Here is a 20,954-nt window from a genome sequence, read left to right as displayed (position 1 = left end):
AAAAGTGCAAAAGTGCTTAAAACTCACCTTTTTGGCCAATGGTGACCCCAGTTCACCTGACTGAGTACCTGTATTGGACTTTCTGTACAAAATCCAGTTTTGTCTCGGGTAATCGTTTACAGTGTCCTTGTAATCGATTACAGTGTCAAAAAGGTGTAAACTTGATTTCTAAGGCATAATTTGAAAGGTCTTTGAGTATAGATTCTAACAAAACAAGAATCAACTCATTTGGAGTTCGGTGGAGAAAGTTATGAGCAAAAGAACAAGCAAAGGTCAGAGTTGGCAAAAATATATGAAACACTAACTTGAAAGAATAAACTGTACCAACTCAAATGTCCAAAAAATACAAATTAGTAGTCATTGGAAAGATTTTTGAGTCTAGTTTCTAATAAAAAAAGAATCACATCATTTGGAGGTCGGTGGGAAAAGTTATCAGTAAAATAGCCAGCAAAGGTCAAAGTTGACAGCATGTTATCTCACCCAAGTTGCTCATCTCATAAACATTGTTTTTTTCCTCCATCATGGGGTGCCAAAACATCACTTCCCACCACTGAAACACTAGGACCAGCCTAAGAAAAGTGCAAAAGTGCTTAAAACTCACCTTTTTGGCCAATGGTGACCCCTGTTCACCTGACTGAGTACCTGTGTTGGACTTTCTGTACAAAATCCAGTTTTCTCTCGGGTAATCGTTTACAAGGATGCTGTAAACGATTACCAGACCCTTTTTTCAACACCCTCACTCATCCCTTGCAGAGTTTGCTCCTCCAACTGATCAGGGTCACCCCACACTCCTTGGACTCACATCACATCACTAACCACCCTCTCCCACCACTGAAATTGTCCTTCAAATTAACTGGTTTTGACATTGGTCACCATGTTATCCAAAATGACCACTCAAACACCAACATCTTACAAACAAGCCTGCAACTTACGAGACAAAAAAATGACCACATTCTGAAATCCACAAACTCACAACTCATAATAACAATGGTAGTGAATAAATAAAATATGAGACCAATTCAAACCAAAACTCAAATTTTATTTCATTGCACTAAATCGGATACATTAAACTTTGTTTTCTTAATCTATTTACAATGATTACAATTATCATTACTTTCCAAATAACATTTTCCATCAACTAAAATACACAGATTTATTTTGCCTTCTTGCCTTCTCTTCAGCCAATTGTGCCTCCAAATTTGCAACCCTCCTTTTAAGTTCTTCAATTAGAAATTATTGTTCCTCTAAGGCACGCATAAAAATTTCTCTGCGAATTCTTTTTTGTTTCTTCTTTCCTCTTGGTTTAGCATCCTTTCTCGTCTGTCAAGCGTTCGTTCAAAGTACATATATACTTTGTCGAAAAAGAGTGACGAACACTCAACTGCATAAACCAAAATAAATTCATCAAAACAACGAAACCCAATAACCCAAGAACCACAACACAAGGATACGAACCCCAAACCTTAACCCAAACCAAATAAGCATGATACGAGATGCCCAAACCGAATAACTAGGCTACGACATGGAATGGAAAACCACTTACCTTCGTCGTCGGACAATCGTCACCGGAACTTGCCACTCCGCACGATAACAGGAAACGAAACTGGACGGAGACAACACCACACACACAGAACAAAGTGAAGCGCCACGAAACGCGACCTTCGACCTTCCAAGAGAATGCACCTTCGTTTCCAATGGAACAGAGAAAGGGCTATTTTCGGAATTTCAGTAAAAATAAGGGTTACAGACTTCCGTTTCGTAGGTTTTAAAAAAATTTTATTTTTAAAACAAACCAATCAAACAACGACACGTGGCGTTGTCAAAATGCGTTGTTGGAATATCGCGGTCCCTCACGCAAATATGTTTTCTCAAATTCATACAAAATCATAAAAGCAAACGAGCAAATAATAAATTCACCCTCACATTTCTCTGAAAAAATACATACATATAAAAACAAAACACAAACTAAGTGGTTCCTAAATATTTCATAGATTAAAACTATAGGTGATTGTAACTGACCTGAAAGTTAATCCGAATCTTAAGAAACTTTTTTTGTAAACATATTAATATTTAAATGTAATTTTATGAATAAGCATGAGGAATTCCATGAAAATTTCTCACACATATACACGGATGCAACTAGGATGAGGAATTTTTAGCCATTGGATTAGGGAATATGTTGTGCAGGGCAGGTGTCAAGCTTTTGAACATAGAATGACAAGGGAAATGACACGTACATCTGAAAAGAGATCTGAAAGAGAGAGAAGCGGCATTGTTTGCAATTTTGTTTCTCCATTTTTACATTATTTATTCTACACATACTCTTCCTCTCAACCCATACTATTTCCTCTCAAATCTTTCTCCGAAACTCCAACTTTGGCTACGCCTGCAAAACCAACAAAAGTTTTCATTTCCAGATTTTGAAACTTGGCTCAAAGAAAAACATCCTCGTGGTAATTGCCTATATTTCTGTGTTTCTTTTTACTTGGACCTATTTGGAGTTTTTCTGATGACAAGAAAAAAAGTGCCCATGATTTTAACATAGATTAACAAAATAAAAAATTTGAAATTGTTATATGCAGAAATTAATTTTATTTTTTATTTCTGAGAATTGTTCTAGTTTTTTGTTTGCGAGGCTTGCTCCAGTTCATGGTTGCTTCTCATACGTGCATGCAAGTGAACATTACACTCAAGCCTTTAGTGGCTTGTAATTTACCGATTAATTTTTCGATCATTTTTTATTTTCTGTGTGAAATTTTTGTTGTTTTGAAAGACTAAAAGCAACAATTAGGTCTGTGTTGGACACAAGCTTCTGGGCTCTGGACCATTGGTTTCCGGGAATTTTTCTTCCTGCATTCCATGACTTCTTCTACACCTCCACTGGTTTAAGAAGACAAATATACCCTTAATATATGACATCTCAAGACAAAAATACCCTTACTATATGACATCTCAAGACAAAAATATCTTTGATATCTGACATCTTCTACTCTGCATTCCATGTCCATTATCTGAATTTTACGTAAGATATGACTTTCGAACTGTTCTTAGGAGTTTTTGTATTTAAAATGACTTTTTGGTTTAATATTTCCAAAAGATTTTTCAGACACCCATTAAGAATAAAACAATCCTTTAATAACTCAAAATAAATTATATTTATTTTATTTTTTAATTTAAAATTCTAATATATATTATTATAGCATTAAAGTGAATAGTAAGGTGGGTGCATTTCTTTAGGGTTGTTAAAATATTATTTTTGTATAACATTTATGTATATCTTTGGTTCCTAACTTGGAAGTTATTATAAGAAGGAGGAAAAATGGTAAATTAATTAACAATGTTAATATTAACATTAGTAATGCAATAACAACCATATTAAATAAATCAGAGTAAGTGAAAGTGAGCTTTCTCACCAAACCTGTGATATGAAATGTATCAAGACACGAAAAAAAGTATTATATATATGTATGTTTGAAGAAACCCTATTAAAACCAAACATAAAAATATTTGATTTGTATGTGTGAACATTTTTCAGAAACATGCATGATGATTTTCTTTTTGAAACGCATGATAACATTTGTAAATTGTTTTAACATATCAGAGATCACACTGTAAAGCCCCAACCTTGTATCGAAACAGTGGTACAAGGGAAGAGAAAGAAATTATAGTTCTGTGCTAAAATTTTGTATTGAAGATGTCGTTACTCTCCGATCTAATCAACCTTAACCTCTCCAACACTACTGAGAAGGTGATCGCGGAATACATATGGTTAGTGTCTCATCTCTCTTTTCTTACTACATATTTACATCCCATGCACGTGTAAACAAGGGTTGCAATATGGCATGTCTCTATACGTTCTTATGTGTGCATGGATGTACTGATAAGATTTTTTTCTTTTTCTGTAGTAATAAGTTTAACAACAACTCTAGTGTATTCCTAGAGATTTATGCAATTCACGTTAATTATATCTCTGACTAACTTACATTAAAGATTTTCATAAAATAGTGTTTAACAAAATGTATTCAAGATTTATATTTATGAAAATAATTTTAACTTCAGAAATCAAAATTGTTGGATTGAAACAACAATTATGAGAAGAAGTATGTCAGGTTGAATTTCTCATATTCCTTTTTACTGTGCTTTTCTAATTATATATATATATATATATATATATATATATATATATATATATATATATATATATTCAATTTCAGTACTTCAGTGTTATTAGAAAATAACTATATAACATTTAAAAATAAAATCAAATCATCAACACTGGATAAAGAATCAGAAAATGTTAGGTTCAAAAGATCAACAACTATAATAATGATGGTTTTCCTTTTACACTATTAATGGATTTAGGACAAAAAAAAAGAGAGCAAGTATTGAATCTTCTTCCTAATTGATTCAGGCTTCCTTCGTCTCCTCCCTTCGTGTTCATCTCCCAAAATTACTCTCAAAAAAGGCTGAACAAAATAAAGTACAACAATTAGCTCTCAAGGACTTTTATATTTTTACAAACTTTTGTTCAAGCAAGTGAAATTTAGCTCAATCTAATCTTATGTTTCCAAGCTAAAGAAAGGTATTTTTGCTTAAATGAAAATACTAGTTCAAGTGAAAATAAGTTTAAAAGACTTTTACGTTTTCTGTTATTTTTTTGCTTAAGTAAAAATATGTCCATTTAATTGTTCTTATATTTGTTGGCTTGATCTGAATGAAATTTTCTTCTACTTTCTTATTCTTTTCAAATATTTTAGTTTTTTTTCCTTGATTAATTTTGCTTAATTGATAGTACTCACTCAAGTGAAAATAAGTTAGAAATTTCCTTGTTTTCTGCTATTTTTCTCAAGCAAAAATTTTCCTTGATTTAAATGAAATTTTCTTCTGTTTTTCTATTCTTTTCAAATGTTTTGTTTTTTTTTTTCTTTTGATAGATTGCTTTTGCTTAAGTGAAAATACCCAATCAAGTGAAAATAAATTCAAGAAACTGTCTTGTTTCTTGGTATTTTTTTTCCAAGCAAAAATATGTAGTTTTAATGAATTTTCTCTCCATTAGTTGACTTGATCTTAATGAAACTTTTTTCGGCTTTCCTAATTTTTTTTCAAATGTTTTAGTTTCTTTCCTTATTGATTCTTTGTTTTCACTTAAGTGAAAATACTCACTCAAGTGAAAATAAGTTCAAGAGACTTTCCTGTGTTTTGGTATTTTTTTTCAAGCAATTGTTTTAGGCCCTGTTCTCTTGAGTGGATTTGAGGAAATGGATTTGAGGGGATTTGAGAGGATTTGAAGATAATTTTCTTTATCGTTTTTTTGAGCAAATTTGGAGGTAAATGAGAGTGAATTTAAAAATAATTTTTTTTTAATATGTCATGTCAATACAATTCTATACTAATTCTCACAAATTTTATTTTCAAATTCATTCTCATTTACTTCCAAATTCGCTCAAAAAAACGATAAAAAAATTATTTTCAAATCCTCTCAAATCCATTCCCTCAAATCCACTCAAGAGAACAGGACCTTAGTGATTCTCACTACATTCGTTGGCTTAATCTGAAGGAACTTTCTTCCACTTTTTTATTCTTTTCAAGTGTTTTAATTTCTTTTCTTGATTGATTATTTTCAACTTAAGTGAAAATACTCACTCAAGTAAAAATAAAAGTAAAAATAAGTTTAAGAGATTTCTCTGTTTCCTACTATTTTTTCTCAATAAAAAGTATGTTTCTTCAGTGAATTCACCCTAGCTTAATCTGATTGAAACTTTCTTCGACTTTTCTATTCTTTTCAAATGTTTTAGTTTATTTCATTGATTGATTGTTTTTGCTTAAGTAAAAATACTCAATCAATTTGAAAATAAGTTCAAGAGACTGTCCTATCTCTTTGTATTTTTTTTCAAGCAAAAATACATAATTTTAATGAATTCTACCTATATTTGTTGGTTTATCTGAATGAATTTTTTTTTGGTTTTCCTATTCTTTTCAAATGTTTTAGTTTCATTGATTGATTTCAGTTAAATGAAAATGAATTCCAGAGACTTCCCTGTTTCCCTTTATTTCTTGTTCAAACAAAAATATGTAGTTTTAGTAAATTTTCCTATATTTCTTGACTTGATATGGATGAAACATCTTCTCCCATTCTCTTCTAGAGTTCTTGTTTCTCTCCTTCAAGTAAAGGAAATTATTCTAGATTGGAAGTAATTATGATTGAAATTTAAAGGAATTCATGCTCTTAAATATCCAATACCAATCACATTTTTACTGAATTTTTTCACTTAACATGTACCTATGCTGCAATTATTCTCTTGATGTACCTGAATAATAATATGCTTGTTGAATAATTTTGATTTTGGTTTTATTTGTATGTTTGAACAATGATTGCTCTACTTAAATTGCTAGTTTGTCCTATCTTAACCACATTTTTTTGTCAATTTTCTATGATATTATGTGATGAAATAGCTTTTCCACACTTAATAAACTCTTAACCCCTTTTGATTTTTATTATGACAGGGTTGGTGGATCTGGTATGGACATGAGGAGTAAGGCACGGGTGAGTTTATTTAATTTTGTAACCAAAAAGAGAAGCAAACAACAACTTGTTTCTATCTATTAATGTTTTAGAATGTTTATAATTATTAAAAAATGTCTGTGCCTTCTGGAAGTTTTTGAACCGAGTACCTGATCCAACTTAGAAAAGAGCCAGAAAAAGTATGCATTAATTTCAATCTTTCGATTTGACTTTGTTATTAAGGCAAATATAAAGTGATCTTGGATATAGACTCTTTCAGGTCCGGTTAATGATCCTTCCGAGCTTCCCAAATGGACCTATGATGGTTCCAGCACTGGTCAAGCTCCTGGAGCAGATAGTGAAGTGCTGTTATAGTAAGCTCCCTTCTCCATTCCCATCTCTTCATACCTTTCTCCACACTTTCAAATCATGGGTCATTTTGTGGTCAATTTGGACCATCACATATTTAGGGTTAGTTCTTTTCCAAACACTTCTCATTAATGTTGTGCCTCTTAACCAAATACAACAGTCCACAAGCAATTTTCAAGGATCCATTCAGGAGGGGTGAAAATATTCTGGTATGTTTCTTCATGTCTGCTATTTTATGTGTGAAAAAAAAAAATCTTTCATTTCATGTCTTGTAATTGCAATTGGTCGCAGGTTATGTGTGATACTTACACTGCTGCGGGAGAACCCATTCCTACCAACAAGAGATATAATGCGGCAAAGATATTTAGCCATCCTGATGTTGTTGCTGAAGAACCCTGGTATATTTTGTTGCTTCCTTGCAGTTTCTAGTGACCTTTCACCATCATTATTTTCTTCTTTTCCCTACAATAAATGTTAATTTACGATCTCCTTCTAGGTATGGCATTGAGCAAGAATACACCTTGTTGCAGAAAGATGTCCAATGGCCCCTCGGATGGCCTATTGGTGGTTTTCCTGGACCCCAGGTGAAATTCCTTTTCTTCAATTTTTAAAATGGAAGATTAGGTGTTTGATGTAAAGCACCCCATCGTTTAATTTTTGTATGGCACTCATCAAATTATTCCGGCCGCTCACATGATCTTTTCTATGAAAGGTTTCTAAATTTTTGACCCAATTTAAACTTGAGTCCTTTTTTTGTGGCTGACAACTGAGTATTGTGAGTTGTTATGCCAATTCACTTTATTAAATTTTGTTATTGACTTATCGTTACATGTACTGAATTTTTTCCCTTGCTCATAAGGGACCCTACTATTGTGGTGTTGGAGCAAACAAAGCTTTCGGACGGGACATTGTGAACTCTCATTTCAAAGCCTGTCTTTATGCAGGCATTAACATTACTGGAATTAATGGAGAAGTGATGCCCGGTCAGGTAAATTAAAATAAAATATTCCTATTCATCATTCTTTAACCCTATTGTTTCAGCCAATGTCAAATTCTAGACCCAATAGTACTGGATGTTGCTTGATCTATTATTGTGTTCTAGACTTATATTTGGTATTTTTTTTCTTCAAATTCTAACTTCTTTGATTTGAATTCATTCTTGATGATATATGTAGTGGGAATTCCAAATTGGTCCATCGGCTGGCATATCTGCCTGTGACGACTTGTGGGTTGCTCGCTACATTTTGGAGGTTGTTAGAACTTGAATACTGTGTCACCCTCATCATCAAATTCATTCTCTTTTGTGAAAAATTTACAGCAATGTCTTTATCTGTGTTAACAGAGGATCACCGAGATTGCTGGGGTGGTGCTTTCTTTTGATCCTCAACCGATTAAGGTGGATATCCCATACTCATGAAAAAACTGAGACCATATTTGATTCTCTACACATTCAATCAAAACATTCATGTTATTACCACAGCATACTTTCTTATGTATATGGTTTACTTAATTTGGTGTAATGATATTGACTCATGTCATTTTGGCCGGGTTCTTAAAAACTAGGGTGATTGGAATTGTGCTGGCGCTCACACGAATTTCAGGTATAATGAATGAGTTTGTTAGTAATTAACATGGTGTCACATTACTTTTATGCTTGACAAGTGGATGATATGTATATATAATTAATGTTGCAGTACCAAGTCCATGAGAAGCGATGGTGGCTATGAAGTCATCAAAAAAGCAATCAGTAAGTTGGAAAAGAGGCACAAGGAGCACATAGCCGCTTATGGAGAAGGCAATGAACGTCGTTTGACAGGAAAACACGAGACAGCGGACATAAACACCTTCATATGGGTAAGCCATAAAGCAATATTAAGGAAACAAACTTGTTTAAACTTGAAGAAGTAATCACATGTATGATGTTTTACTTGTTTTTTAAATATTAAGTTATTGAACGAATAGTAAAGTTTTATTTTTGTAGTAGTAGTTTATTGAATTGTTAACGAAACAAGGCAGAAAATGAAAAGATTGAATGTTATGTTAATGTATTGATGGTGGTGTTGATGTGGGAATGCAGGGTGTTGCGAACCGTGGTGCTTCAATTAGGGTAGGGAGGGACACAGAGAAGAAAGGGAAGGGATACTTTGAGGATAGGAGACCTGCATCTAACATGGACCCTTATGTCGTCACTTCCATGATTGCTCAGACAACCATTCTTTGGAAACCATGAAAGTAGTCTGAGAGCAATCACATGTGCCTTCCTTATATCTTTGATGCCTTGCTTGTGTGTTTACTATGATAATTTGTGTTTTTATAATGTTTTCTTTGTACTCTGGTTGGTTGTTAGGTCTTGTTTGTTGGTTGTTTCATTTCCTCAGTGTACATTTCAATTAGTGTTGGAATAATGTAATGGTCCTCAAGTAATTATATGCTGTTGTTTTGTGTGATTTTCTTTTATTGAGGCATCTCATGATAAGAGGCTAAATATTAAGATAAAGAAAATGACTGGTTTTAAAAACTACAAGAACAAAGAATAAGAAGAAGCCTCTAATAGACAAGTCAGAACAACACGTAATCTTCCTAGCTAGAAGAAACAACAAATAAAACCGATTCTCGTAGTAGGGCCCTAGGCGGGCCCAATACACGCGTCCAAATTAAATGATACCATTAATACCTGGGGTGTTGCTCCCTCCACCCCCACACATCTCTTCCTCCACCTCCCCTTTACTATTTTGCCCCTTCCTCCACCTTTCCTTTACTATTTTGCCCCTCAGTAAAATTTTATTTTTAAAATTGTTGTTTTTTAATTTTATTCATTTATAACATATTTCACTGATAACCTACGTAGTTTCTTGTATGAGTAAAATATTTTTCTACAAAGCTTGGTGATCGTGAAAAGAATTATCAAACAATCTTCTTCTTGTTCTCGGTGCAGTACGTGGTGCAGTGCGTTTATGGTGTAGTGTCCTTGTCGTGGTTCCTCTCCACGTACGTAGTCATAATCCTTCCAATAATCCTAAACCCTAAATCCTTCCCATACTTCCAATAATCCTTTTAATATCCAAGCCTATAATCCTTGCATGAGCCGCAAAACGTAGTAAAATAAAAACGAAACGTAAAAGGAACACTGCCTATGGACGGATGACATCCTTCAACGGATGTCAACATCCGTTTAAGGCAAAACGGATGTCGACATCCGTTTAAGGCAAAACGGATGTCGACATCCGTTTTGCCTTCAACGGATGTTGACATCCGTTGAAGGATGTCATCCGTCCAGAGGCAGTGTTGCTTTTACGTTTCGTTTTTATTTTATTTGTTTATTTTATTTACAGTAATTTATATTTAAATTTATAATTTTAAATGTTATATATGGTTAGTTTTTAAACGTAATAATTTTGTTAAAATATGAATTTGTTAAAATATGAATTTGTTATAGGTGGAGAAGAAGCTTAACGGAAGAGAGAAAGGTAAACAAAAATGGAAGAGAGGAAGAGGTGCAGAGGGAAGTAAATCAGAAGTTTTAAATAAATTAAAATATTAAAATAATAAAAATAAAAAATTTTAACTTTTAAGGATATAATTGTCATTTTAGAAGGATATAATTGGCATTTTAGAAAATTGGGGAGGTGGAGGAAGAGACGTGTGGGGGTGGAGGGAGTAACACCCTAATACCTGACAGCAGCACGAGGACTATCTGTGCACGGCCCAGCCCAACTTGGAAGAAGAAAGTCACATATACCTTTCTTCACACATGACCAAGTGCAAAATTCAACGCAACACAACACTCTATAACGCATTAAACAAACCTAATTACTACTTTTCCATATTGCGTTGCATTGCATTGCGTGGAACTTAATTTTCCCACACATTCTCACATCACACTCATGGCTTCCAATTTCTCTTTCCTAACCCTTCTCATGGAGAGAAGAAAACCACCCAAAAACAGCACCAGCACCAACACCAACACCAATGACTTATCCTTTGTAAAGGCTGCTGCATGGGCGTGGTACCAACACAACTCGGGCTCTAAGGGCAAGACCATAACCGAGTTTCATGCCACAGTAACTCGGCATGAGCCAAGGCCTTCGCGTTACAGGTTAGAAGCAATGAGAACGGCCATGGAAGCACGTGAAGGGTTCCCAAATCTTCATGCAACGAAGCTTTCCCTTCTTGATGAATATGAAGTGCGAAGGATTTCAAGGCAACTTAATAGTCTTGTGGAGGATTCTAATCAGAAACCTTTCAACGGTGCAGACAATAACTCTACAAATGGAAGAACGCAGACGAAGAAGAAGAAGAAGGTTAGAAAAGGGTTTTGGCTAAGGCATGGAGTTGTTTGTGGAGGAGAGAAAGACGTGGTGGATCCTAGTGCTCTGGGGGTTTCTCGTCGTGGACTACCGACAAAGCATGTACCTGCGGTTAATTAAGCGTTTGCCAATGGAAAACGGTGCACCATGATCGTTTTCCAATGCTGAGTATTGGTTTCGCATGTTTCTTTAACATATACTTGTTTCTTCTCATAGGGTAGAATTGTCTTCTTCACATACAAAATTATTGGTAAGAACGTGTTGTTCTCTCATTGAAAATTTTCTGAATAGAGTGTGGTTGGAAGTACGGGAGCAATAACTTCACAGTGAAATCCATTTTTTTTATTGTACATGATCGAGAGTATACTCAATTATGTTATGTATGAATGCGAAAAGTAACAACTCGTATTTATTACATAGAATATTATAATTGGCTACAATGTGATATATATGGTTAGACATAATTAAATATTATGTCCAATATTTCATCATTTATGATTTTTTTATTTTAGTTATTAACTATATCAATTTTTATTTATTTGAGAATATTATAGTTACTATTATAATCATTCATAAACATCAAATTTAGGATAGTATTTATTCTTATTATCCCAATTATAGGTTATTGTGGGTTATTTTTTTATTTAAACACATCCATCGTCAATGCAAATTATACAATTTAATATATTTTTTCACCTTGGTATCCAAGCTTTAATCCATAATCACAACAATCATGTCATCTACTACCAATTAAAAAATGACCTTTCATTTATAATTTGTGTCAAGTTGGACATGGATAATTATCCACTATGTAAATATATAGTATATATTACTGGTGATCAGAGGCTGCAAACTTAATACTTATATGTTAGGAAAGATAGAATGTCTCGACAAATTCATTGTTGCGGATAACATGACAACAAAAGTCAATCCTAGTTATGAGGATTGGAAAGCTCAAGATCAAGCCATTTTAGGATGATTGATGAATTCTATGTCAATTGACATTGCAACTCAATTGTTTCATTGTGAAACCTCTAAATAGATGAAGCTCAAAGTATTGCTGGTACGCACACCAGATCCAGAATCGTCTATTTTAAATATCAAATTCACAGCACATGAAAAAAAGACATAAAGATGAAACAATATCTTGGCAAGATGAAAAACCTTGCTGATAAATTAATGTTGGCAGGTTCACCAATTTATAATTTTGATTTAGTGATTCAAACACTAAATGGTTTGGATTCTGATTACAATCCAGTGGTTATCAAACTATCTTAGCAGATTAACATCAATTGGATTGAATTGCAAACCCAATTGTTAACATTTGATAATCAATTAGATCAACTTAATAATTACAATCGTCTTAATTTGAATGCCTCTGCAAATTGTTGCTAAGAATGAGTTCAAAGACAATAGATTTAGATCCTAGAGTGATTGGAGAGCTTCTAATTTCAAAAGCACGAGAGGTGGCAGAGGAAAAGGTAAGATATCCAAACCAATATGCCAGATATACAGAAGGATTAGCCGCACGTGGAAAACTTCCTTTGTTGATAATGAAAAATAAGGAACACATAAGACATTCATAGCTTCGTCTTATCAAGGTCAAGATCATGAATTGTATTTTGACAGTGGAGCCAACAACCATGTGACTCACCAAAAGGGACAAAATTCAGGAACTTGGTCAAAATGATCGTAAGAATTCTTTACTTGTTGGTAATGGTGAAAGACAAAAAGTAATGGCTCAAATAAACCAAATTGAATAATCATCATCCGCATGATGTTCTTTATGTTCCAAAAATTTGCTAAGTATTTCAAAATTGACTGTTTGAAATAATATTCTTGTTTAGTATGAAGAAAAGTGTTGCTTTGTGAATGACAAATTGACAAGGAAAGCTCTTCTAAAAGGGAAACTTACAAATGACTTATATAAATTATGTGACAATAAAGACTCTTATGTTTATATGTCTCTTAAAGAAAGTTGGCATAAGAAACTTGGACATCCCAAGAATAAAGTTCTAGAAAAGGTCTTGAAGGAATGCAATGCGAAAACATCATTTAATGACTCATTCACATTTTGTAAAGCTTGTCAGTTTGGGAAACTACACATGTTGCCTTTCAAAGGCTCTTCCTCACATGCTAATGGAATTTTAGATTTAATTCATACTAGTGTTTGGGGTCCTGCTCCAATTTTGTCTCCATCTAGGTTCAAATATTATGTCCATTTTATTGATGATTTTAGTAGGTTCACATAGATTTTTTCCTTAAAGCAAAAATCATAAACTATGTCTTTACCCTTTTCAAAGCTATGATTGAAAATCAGTTTAAAAGAAAACTTAAAGTCAAAAAATGTGATGAAGGTGGTGAATTTAAACTTGTTCAAAGGATTGCCTCAGAATTAGAAATTAAATTTAGAATGCCTTGTCCCTACATCTCTCAACAAAATGGTAGGGTTGAGAGAAAACACAGATATATTGCTGAACTTGGCTTAACCCTGTTAGCACAAGTCAAAATGCCTTTATATTACTAGTGGGAAGCCTTCTCAACTGTTGTTTACCTAATCAATAGATTACCATAATCAATAATCCAAACAAAAATCCATACTCTTTGGTTCAAAAGAAAGAACCTGAGTAGGAAAACTTGAAACCTTTTGGTTATGTCGGTTATCCTTGTCTCAACCATACAATCAAAACAAGATTCATACAACTAGGTGTGTGTTTCTTGGTTACAGTAATTCACACAAAGGATACAAATGCATTAACTCTCATGGGAGAATTTTCATCTAAAAACATGTGATTTTCAATGAGAATCACTTCCCTTCTCATGAAGGTTTCATTGACACAATAAATTCTTTAAAAGAATTAACTCTACCTATGTCAATTTTGCTTCCTAATTACTCTAGATGTATCACTATCAATAATACTCTTAAACTAGGAAACAATACTATAAGTCATCAAAAAGAAATCGCAAGTGATAGTCTTGTCATCACTGATATAAATGAAGGATATCTTGTGAGTCGTTACTGATAACAATACATCAAGAGAAAGTCAAGAAAAAGGTTCAATATCAGTGAAGCCAGTAGAAAATAGTAGTCAAACTGAAATTGAAAGCAATCATCCCAACACCAACACCCACTAGATGGTGACGAGAAGTAAAACTGAAATTTACAAGCCTAAGCAACCATACATAGGATGGAAAAAGATTTGTGAAGATGACAAAGAACCAGGAAATGTTAAGGAAACCCTAATCAACCCATAATGGAAAGAAACCATGGACACTAAAGTCAAGGCTCTAATGTCTAATCAAACTTGGACATTAATGTCATTCAAGGGTCAAGAAAACATCATAAACTCAAAATGGATATTCAAAATCAAGTATAAAGCAAATGGTTCAATCGAAAGAAGAAAAACAAGACTTGTTGCAAGAGGTTCCCCACAAGCAACAAACATAAACTTTGATGAAACTTTCAGTATCATAGTAATACATTTCATTTGGGATGTTAGGCAACTCAACCTAAACAATGTCTTTCTAAATGGAAATTGGAAGGAAACAATTTTTATGCATCAACCTGAAGGTTACATAGACTCAACCAAACCAAATTATATATGTAGATTGTCCAAGGCCATATAGGGTTTGAAGCAAGCACCAAGAGCTTAGTTTGATAAACTAAGAGACACTGTTATGTTAGAGTTTCCAAAACACCAAAAGTGATTCTTCTTTATTCATTCTTATAGAGGTACAAATCATATTACATTCCTTCTCATTTATGTTGATGACATTATTGTAACATGAAGCAACCGTCAATGCTTAGAAACATTCATCAATGAATTAAATGTTGCTTTCTCTTTGAAAAACTTAAGACATATACATATTTTCTTGACATTGAAGTACACAGGAATGATAATGGAATGTATCTAAGGCAAACTAAGTACATAAAATATATTCTAAAAAAATTCAACATGGAGACAATTTCAACTTATCCGTGGACAGTGTCTTATCGTTTTATGGTTTTTCCGTAGTTTTCCAGAATAAACTATGGTGGCGACTCCAAATCTCTTTTTCAAAACCCGTTTCTTTTTGGATCGTCGTCCCGTCGCGATTCCGGTTGCGACAGTGTCAGGTAGACAATTCACTACAGAAGGGGAACCAATGATCAATTTTATTGTGTATGGATTTGCAATATTTGACCAACAGAAGGTCGAAGATTGCCTTTGTTGTCAACAAACTCAATCAATACATGAGCACACCTACCATGGATCATTGTCAAGGAGTAAATAAAATTATAAGATATCTTCAAGGCATAATGAACTTATGTCTGCACATAAAACTCTCAAATGATCTTGACATAATGGTGTATTATGATGTAGATTGGGCAACCAGTATTGATGATAGAAAATCAATGGCAGGACTGTGTGTGTTTCTTAGAGAAATTCTTGTTTCTGGTCTTCAAGAAGACAAAAGGTAGTGTCACAATCAAGCAAAACATTAGAATTCAGAGCCTTGACTGACCTTGCAACTGAAGTAACTTGGGTTAGATCTCTATTGATTGAACTAAAAAATTTACCAATGCTCAAAAAACCAATTCTATGGTGTGATAATCTAAGTGTCAAGTGAATGGCTTTTAATCCAGTCATGCATGCACGATCCAAGCACATTGAGATAAATATACACTACATATATCAAGTCCTACAAAATGAAGTAAATGTGATATATGTTCCTACTACTGATCAAATTACAGATTATTTGACTAAATCTCTCACTCATACAAGACCAACCAAAACCAGCAATCCCACAACTCTGTTTTGAGCAACAAAGTTATAATATGCATATGTTTCACCGAGTAGAGCGATTACATATATGAATCAATCATGTATTTTCATTAAAAGATAACAAGTAATGAAGTCATAATCAACCATGTATTTGACTATGTCACCACCAATTTGAGACAAAGAGTTAGACAAAATCAAATATTATGTTCAATATCATATCGTTTATAACTCCTGATTTTTTATATTCACAATATTAATTTTTATTTATTATGTAATATTACATTAATTATTGCAATCATTTATCAACATATAATATTTGTTCTTATTAGCACAATTATAAATTATTATTTATTGTACATTATTTTACATATATTTTTTGTATCTCATTTATATATTTAAACATATACATCATCAATGCAAATTATATAATTCAATACATATTTTTATCCTTTATATATATATATATAATATATATATATATATTATGGGATAACAAACTAACCAGATTGATTTTCTTTTCAAGTTTATTGGATTCTCACTTGTTTAAGTTCTAAAATCTAAATGATTTTCATTTATTTTTTTCTTCAAAATTGGACAAATTTAATTATTATTATCATTCTTTCAAATATAAATAATGAATTCTCTCATATTCTGTCAAATTTCTCGATCACTATAATTTTTTTTAAGTAACATTATTTTCTATATCTATTATGATCGACGATAGTTTTAAATTGATGTAGTATATGTTGAAACTTCTCTACTATATCAAAAAACATATTTATATCCTATATTATTACTCATTTATATATATATATAATATATTCTCTGTAAAACACGGTGAAGGTAAGAGAGCAGATGGCCATGGTCATGGCCCTCAACTTGAAAATCAAACTGTATCATGACTTTGAATCCCTTTGTTCCTGCGTTGGCCTTAACCTTCACCATCTTCCATTTTCCTCTCTCTCATTCTTCCCCTACGAAGACCACGACCTTCTATGCGCAATCTCCGAAGCAATCCAAGATTCCCAGAACAAACACAACCATGATTACTCTCAGAACCCAAGACTCCGGCGCATCCTCCCTTCCCTTACGACGCGCCACGTCGCCAACCTCATCACCCTCAACCCTCTCTCCCTCTCCCCTTCCTCCCTCCTCTCCTTCTTCAACTACCTCGCATCGCGACCTCCCTTTCGCCACACGCTCCATTCCTACTGCACCATGCTGCACTTCCTCTACCTCCACCGAATGCTACCCGAAGCACACTCCCTTCTTTCCTTCCTTGTTTCGCGAAAAGGATCCAACTCCGCTTCTTCCCTTTTCTCTTCCATTATCCGCACCATGCCTCCTCGTCACCACTCCGCTGGCATAGTCTTCGATGCTCTAATGTGCGCTTACGTTGATTCCGGGTTTATACCCGACGCTGTTGAGTGTTTCCGTTTGGTTACGAAGAATAAGTTCCCCGTCCCGGTTCGCGGTTGCGAGAATCTGCTTCGTCACGTGGTCAGGTTGAAACCCCTTGAAGTTGAGCGTTCCTGGGGTTTATATTTGGAGGTTTTGGATTCTGGGTATCCGGCAAAAATTTATTTTTTTAACGTTTTGATGCATGGGTTTTGCAAAGTTGGTGACGTTGGTAATGCGCGGTTGGTGTTCGATGAAATTCCCAAAAGGGGTTTGCGGCCGACGGTTGTTAGTTTTAATACTTTGATTAGTGGGTGTTGTAAAGTGGGGAATGTGGAGGAGGGTTTTCGGTTGAAGGGTGTTATGGAGAGTGAGGGAATATATCCTGATGTCTTCACTTTCAGCGCTTTGATCAATGGCTTGTGTAAGGAGGGTAGGTTGGATGAGGGGAGTCTTTTGTTTGATGAGATGCGCGGGAGAGGATTGGTTCCGAATGGTGTTACATTCACTACTTTGATTGATGGGCAGTGCAAAGGTGGGAAAGTTGACTTGGCTTTGAAGAATTTTCAGATGATGCTGGCTCAGGGTGTTAGACCTGACTTGGTTACGTATAATGCATTGCTCAATGGTCTATGTAAGGTTGGAGATTTAAAGGAGGCTAGGCGGCTTCTGGATGAGATGAGTGCGAGTGGTTTGAAGCCTGACAAGATCACCTTCACTACACTGATTGATGGATGTTGCAAGGATGGAGAAATGGAATCTGCGTTGGAGATTAAAAGGAGAATGGTTGAAGAGGGGATTGAACTTGATGATGTAGCTTTCACAGCGCTTATCTCTGGGCTTTGTAGAGATGGGAGAGTTCATGATGCGGAGAGAATGTTAAGAGACATGCTGAGTGCTGGTTTCAAACCGGATGATTCAACGTATACCATGGTAATTGATTGCTTTTGTAAGAAGGGTGATGTTAAGGCGGGATTCAAGTTGCTCAAGGAGATGCAACGCAATGGACATAGGCCAGGAGTTGTCACGTATAATGCGCTAATGAATGGAATGTGCAAGCAAGGTCAGATGAAAAATGCTAAAATGCTGTTAGATGCAATGCTTAATTTGGGGGTGGCTCCAAACGATATTACGTATAACATTTTACTAGATGGTCATTGCAAGCATGGAAGCTCAGTTGATGTTGACTCATTTAATTCTGAGAAAGGACTTGTTGCAGATTATGCTACATATAAAGCACTTCTTAATGAATCAAGTAATAATACTTCAAAAGATCGCCTAAAGAGATGATGGTTACTGATATATGTTTAGCCGAACTGCAGTAGTTGTTGGGCCTGGCTTACAGATAAAACATCATCAGAGTAAATCAAATGTAACCGCACTATCATCATTGAAGCAGAAAGAACAGGGCAGATAGGATATGTTCTCAATTTCATTTTTGTGTGATTCTTTATTTAATTGCCAGAATGGTAAAAGTACCATGCAAGAAGGCAAAGGAGGTAATTTTTCTTGCTTCGCTTTTGTATAGTGGATAATAATAATAATAATAATAATAATAATAATAATAATAATAATAATAATAATAATAATAATAATAATAATGCTAATTGAAGTTCTTTTGTCTGCTTCAGTGATTCCTTGCAAATAAAGCAACTTGGCTGCTATTGTCAATGCAAGAAGCCGAAGTTGCTTCTAACGGTTAAGGTGACTAGCTAAAGGGGAGGTTCCCAGATGATTCAGTTGCATTTCAATGGCTTTTTACTACCAGATATGGGTGCCAAGTTACTTCTTAAGGAAACACTTTGCTGATGGAACAAGCGACATGTATGGATGCTATTTATATGGAAGAATATGCCCCTTAAACAGAGCATGTGGAAGAATATGCCCTCAGATTTGAGAGTATATAAGGTGAAAAAACCTCTTCTGTTTGATTTTCTTATTCTTTTGTTTTTCCTTTTTGTCATTTGGCTAGCTGCATACACGTTGGAAGCAGCAACAACACCTACCATAAGGTATTATCAGCACCCTTTTGCTTTCAGAAGTGGAAAGTGAAGGTAAGTCTTTGAAGAGAAGGAAAAATGGGTAGTTGTGGAAGGGAAAGTGTAGGGAAACAGTATATAAGATCAAAAGTCCCTCTTTTAAGATGGACTCTTGAACTGCATCGTTGTTTTGTTTATGCCATTGAAACTCTTGGAGACAATCACAGTGAATACATTGTTTTCAATGTATAATTACTAATTTATTGATACGTAATACCACATATAGTTAAATTATTTACTAAAGTAAAAAATTTCTAAACAAAAAAAATTTCATTATCCTAAGAAAATATATTTGTATTAATTATTTATTGTTATTTTTTAATTCTACTATTTTAAATATTTTTTTACAATAAAATATGTTATTTTTAAATATCAATTTATATTATAATTATTATTAAAAAAAATTTGATAATCTTTATCTTTTATCTATTAAAATATTTTTTTATTATAACATTAATCAAATTTCTCATAATTTTTTATAATTTTTTATAAATTTTACTTCTAAATTTACTATCCATCGTTTTTAAATCTTTTAAAATAAAATAACACTTAATTTATTTTAAAATCTTCTCGAATTTATCAATCTTTTGCAAATCATATCCCTGTGTCTCTACAGTGAACACACATTTCAGCCCTTAATTTTCTCTTGTATCTTCTTGCTCCCTCAATGTTTCTTTTAGATTAACCAATTGGCTGCACAGCTCATTTTTTGTGGACACAAATTCGTGGAACTTTATATTAGTTGTGAGTCAATCTTCTAAGTATATAGCTACGGATATGCTGTTGAGGACTCAAGTTTCATGCTCCCATCAGTGTAGTCCCTACTCTACTGGGTATAGTCTAGTATTTAGAAGCTTCATCATTGGAAGATATCATCTGCAGAAGTACACTGATATTATCAGGTAGTTATTTCATAGGTGTGAATTATGCTGGGTCCAGAAGAAGACAACTTTGTATTTGGAGTCGAATTCTTTCAGGATTTTCAAGGCTTTCTTGATTTCTTTAATCCACGCCATTAGATTGCAATGTACAATTAGATGTATATAGAAGTGACGTAAATGCTATATTATTGTCCAAACTACACAATAATATAGTTTGTTCATGGTTTCATGAATAAATTTAAGTGGTGTTTCGGTACGGATTTTATGGGACCGAGACACTAATCTTTCTGATGCTTGAATCACGTGCTCCACCTGCTCCTTCCGTCTGGACCGCTCGGCTTCCACAGTATGACCGCTCGGTTGCCTCCTTGACAGAGGGGGCAGGTACCTGCAAAAGGCACTCCGACGCTCAAGTTAGGAGCGGTTTTTAAGAACTGTTTATCACAGTTTAGTATTTAAGTCCTGATCGGACGTAAGTAGAATGTAAGTGGAACGTACCTGACTTTTAACCTTGGCCCTGTATTTATAGGTTATCACAAGCCTAATAAAATATAAACAGACTTACCTTAAAATTAGTGGAACGTACCTGACTTTTAACCTTGGCCCTGTATTTATAGGTTATCACAAGCCTAATAAAATATAAACAGACTTACCTTAAAATTCGGACGGTTGCTCATAAACAACTTTATGAA

General features: G+C 34.0%; 3 protein-coding genes and 1 pseudogene across 3 annotated transcripts; all 4 read left to right on the top strand.

Moving 5' to 3' along the window:
- The first annotated feature begins 2,299 nt into the window (after positions 1–2,299).
- LOC124825645 (glutamine synthetase cytosolic isozyme 2-like) lies at positions 2,300–9,328 on the top strand. Its single transcript, XM_047298314.2, has 13 exons — positions 2,300–2,453; positions 3,602–3,768; positions 6,505–6,544; positions 6,773–6,876; positions 7,032–7,080; positions 7,163–7,269; positions 7,368–7,455; positions 7,731–7,859; positions 8,047–8,121; positions 8,214–8,267; positions 8,435–8,472; positions 8,566–8,725; positions 8,949–9,328. Exons 2-13 carry the CDS (start codon positions 3,695–3,697, stop codon positions 9,099–9,101), a joined length of 1,071 nt encoding a protein of 356 aa, XP_047154270.1. The 5' UTR covers positions 2,300–2,453; positions 3,602–3,694; the 3' UTR covers positions 9,102–9,328.
- A 1,167-nt stretch (positions 9,329–10,495) lies between these two features.
- On the top strand, positions 10,496–11,528 carry LOC148204488 (uncharacterized). Its single transcript, XM_088102973.1, has one exon. The coding sequence runs from the start codon at positions 10,756–10,758 to the stop codon at positions 11,296–11,298; it is 543 nt and encodes a 180-aa protein (XP_087959099.1). The 5' UTR covers positions 10,496–10,755; the 3' UTR covers positions 11,299–11,528.
- Positions 11,529–12,333: 805 nt separating this feature from the next.
- On the top strand, positions 12,334–12,868 carry LOC148204487 (uncharacterized; annotated as a pseudogene).
- A 3,922-nt stretch (positions 12,869–16,790) lies between these two features.
- Positions 16,791–19,590, top strand: LOC124825647 (Pentatricopeptide repeat (PPR) superfamily protein). Its single transcript, XM_047298316.2, has 2 exons — positions 16,791–18,841; positions 18,974–19,590. Exon 1 carries the CDS (start codon positions 16,800–16,802, stop codon positions 18,630–18,632), a length of 1,833 nt encoding a protein of 610 aa, XP_047154272.1. The 5' UTR covers positions 16,791–16,799; the 3' UTR covers positions 18,633–18,841; positions 18,974–19,590.
- Positions 19,591–20,954: the final 1,364 nt, after the last annotated feature.

Source organism: Vigna umbellata, chromosome 1 (genome assembly GCF_029865625.1).
Source record: "Vigna umbellata cultivar VRB3 chromosome 1, Vumbellata_1.0, whole genome shotgun sequence".
Lineage (NCBI taxonomy): Eukaryota > Viridiplantae > Streptophyta > Magnoliopsida > Fabales > Fabaceae > Vigna > Vigna umbellata.
Note: the sequence above shows the minus strand (reverse complement) of the source record. Positions and strands in the feature narration are given on the sequence as shown.

Excerpts from the sequence above, each read along its gene's own strand:
- LOC148204488 (XM_088102973.1), top strand. The coding sequence starts at position 10,756 with ATGGCTTCCAATTTCTCTTTCCTAACCCTTCTCATGGAGAGAAGAAAA.
- LOC124825647 (XM_047298316.2), top strand. The coding sequence starts at position 16,800 with ATGGCCATGGTCATGGCCCTCAACTTGAAAATCAAACTGTATCATGAC.
- LOC124825645 (XM_047298314.2), top strand. The coding sequence starts at position 3,695 with ATGTCGTTACTCTCCGATCTAATCAACCTTAACCTCTCCAACACTACT. Across the intron at positions 7,456-7,730 it reads GTGGTTTTCCTGGACCCCAG|GGACCCTACTATTGTGGTGT; the intron begins GTGAAATTCCTT and ends CTTGCTCATAAG. Across the intron at positions 8,473-8,565 it reads GGCGCTCACACGAATTTCAG|TACCAAGTCCATGAGAAGCG; the intron begins GTATAATGAATG and ends TTAATGTTGCAG.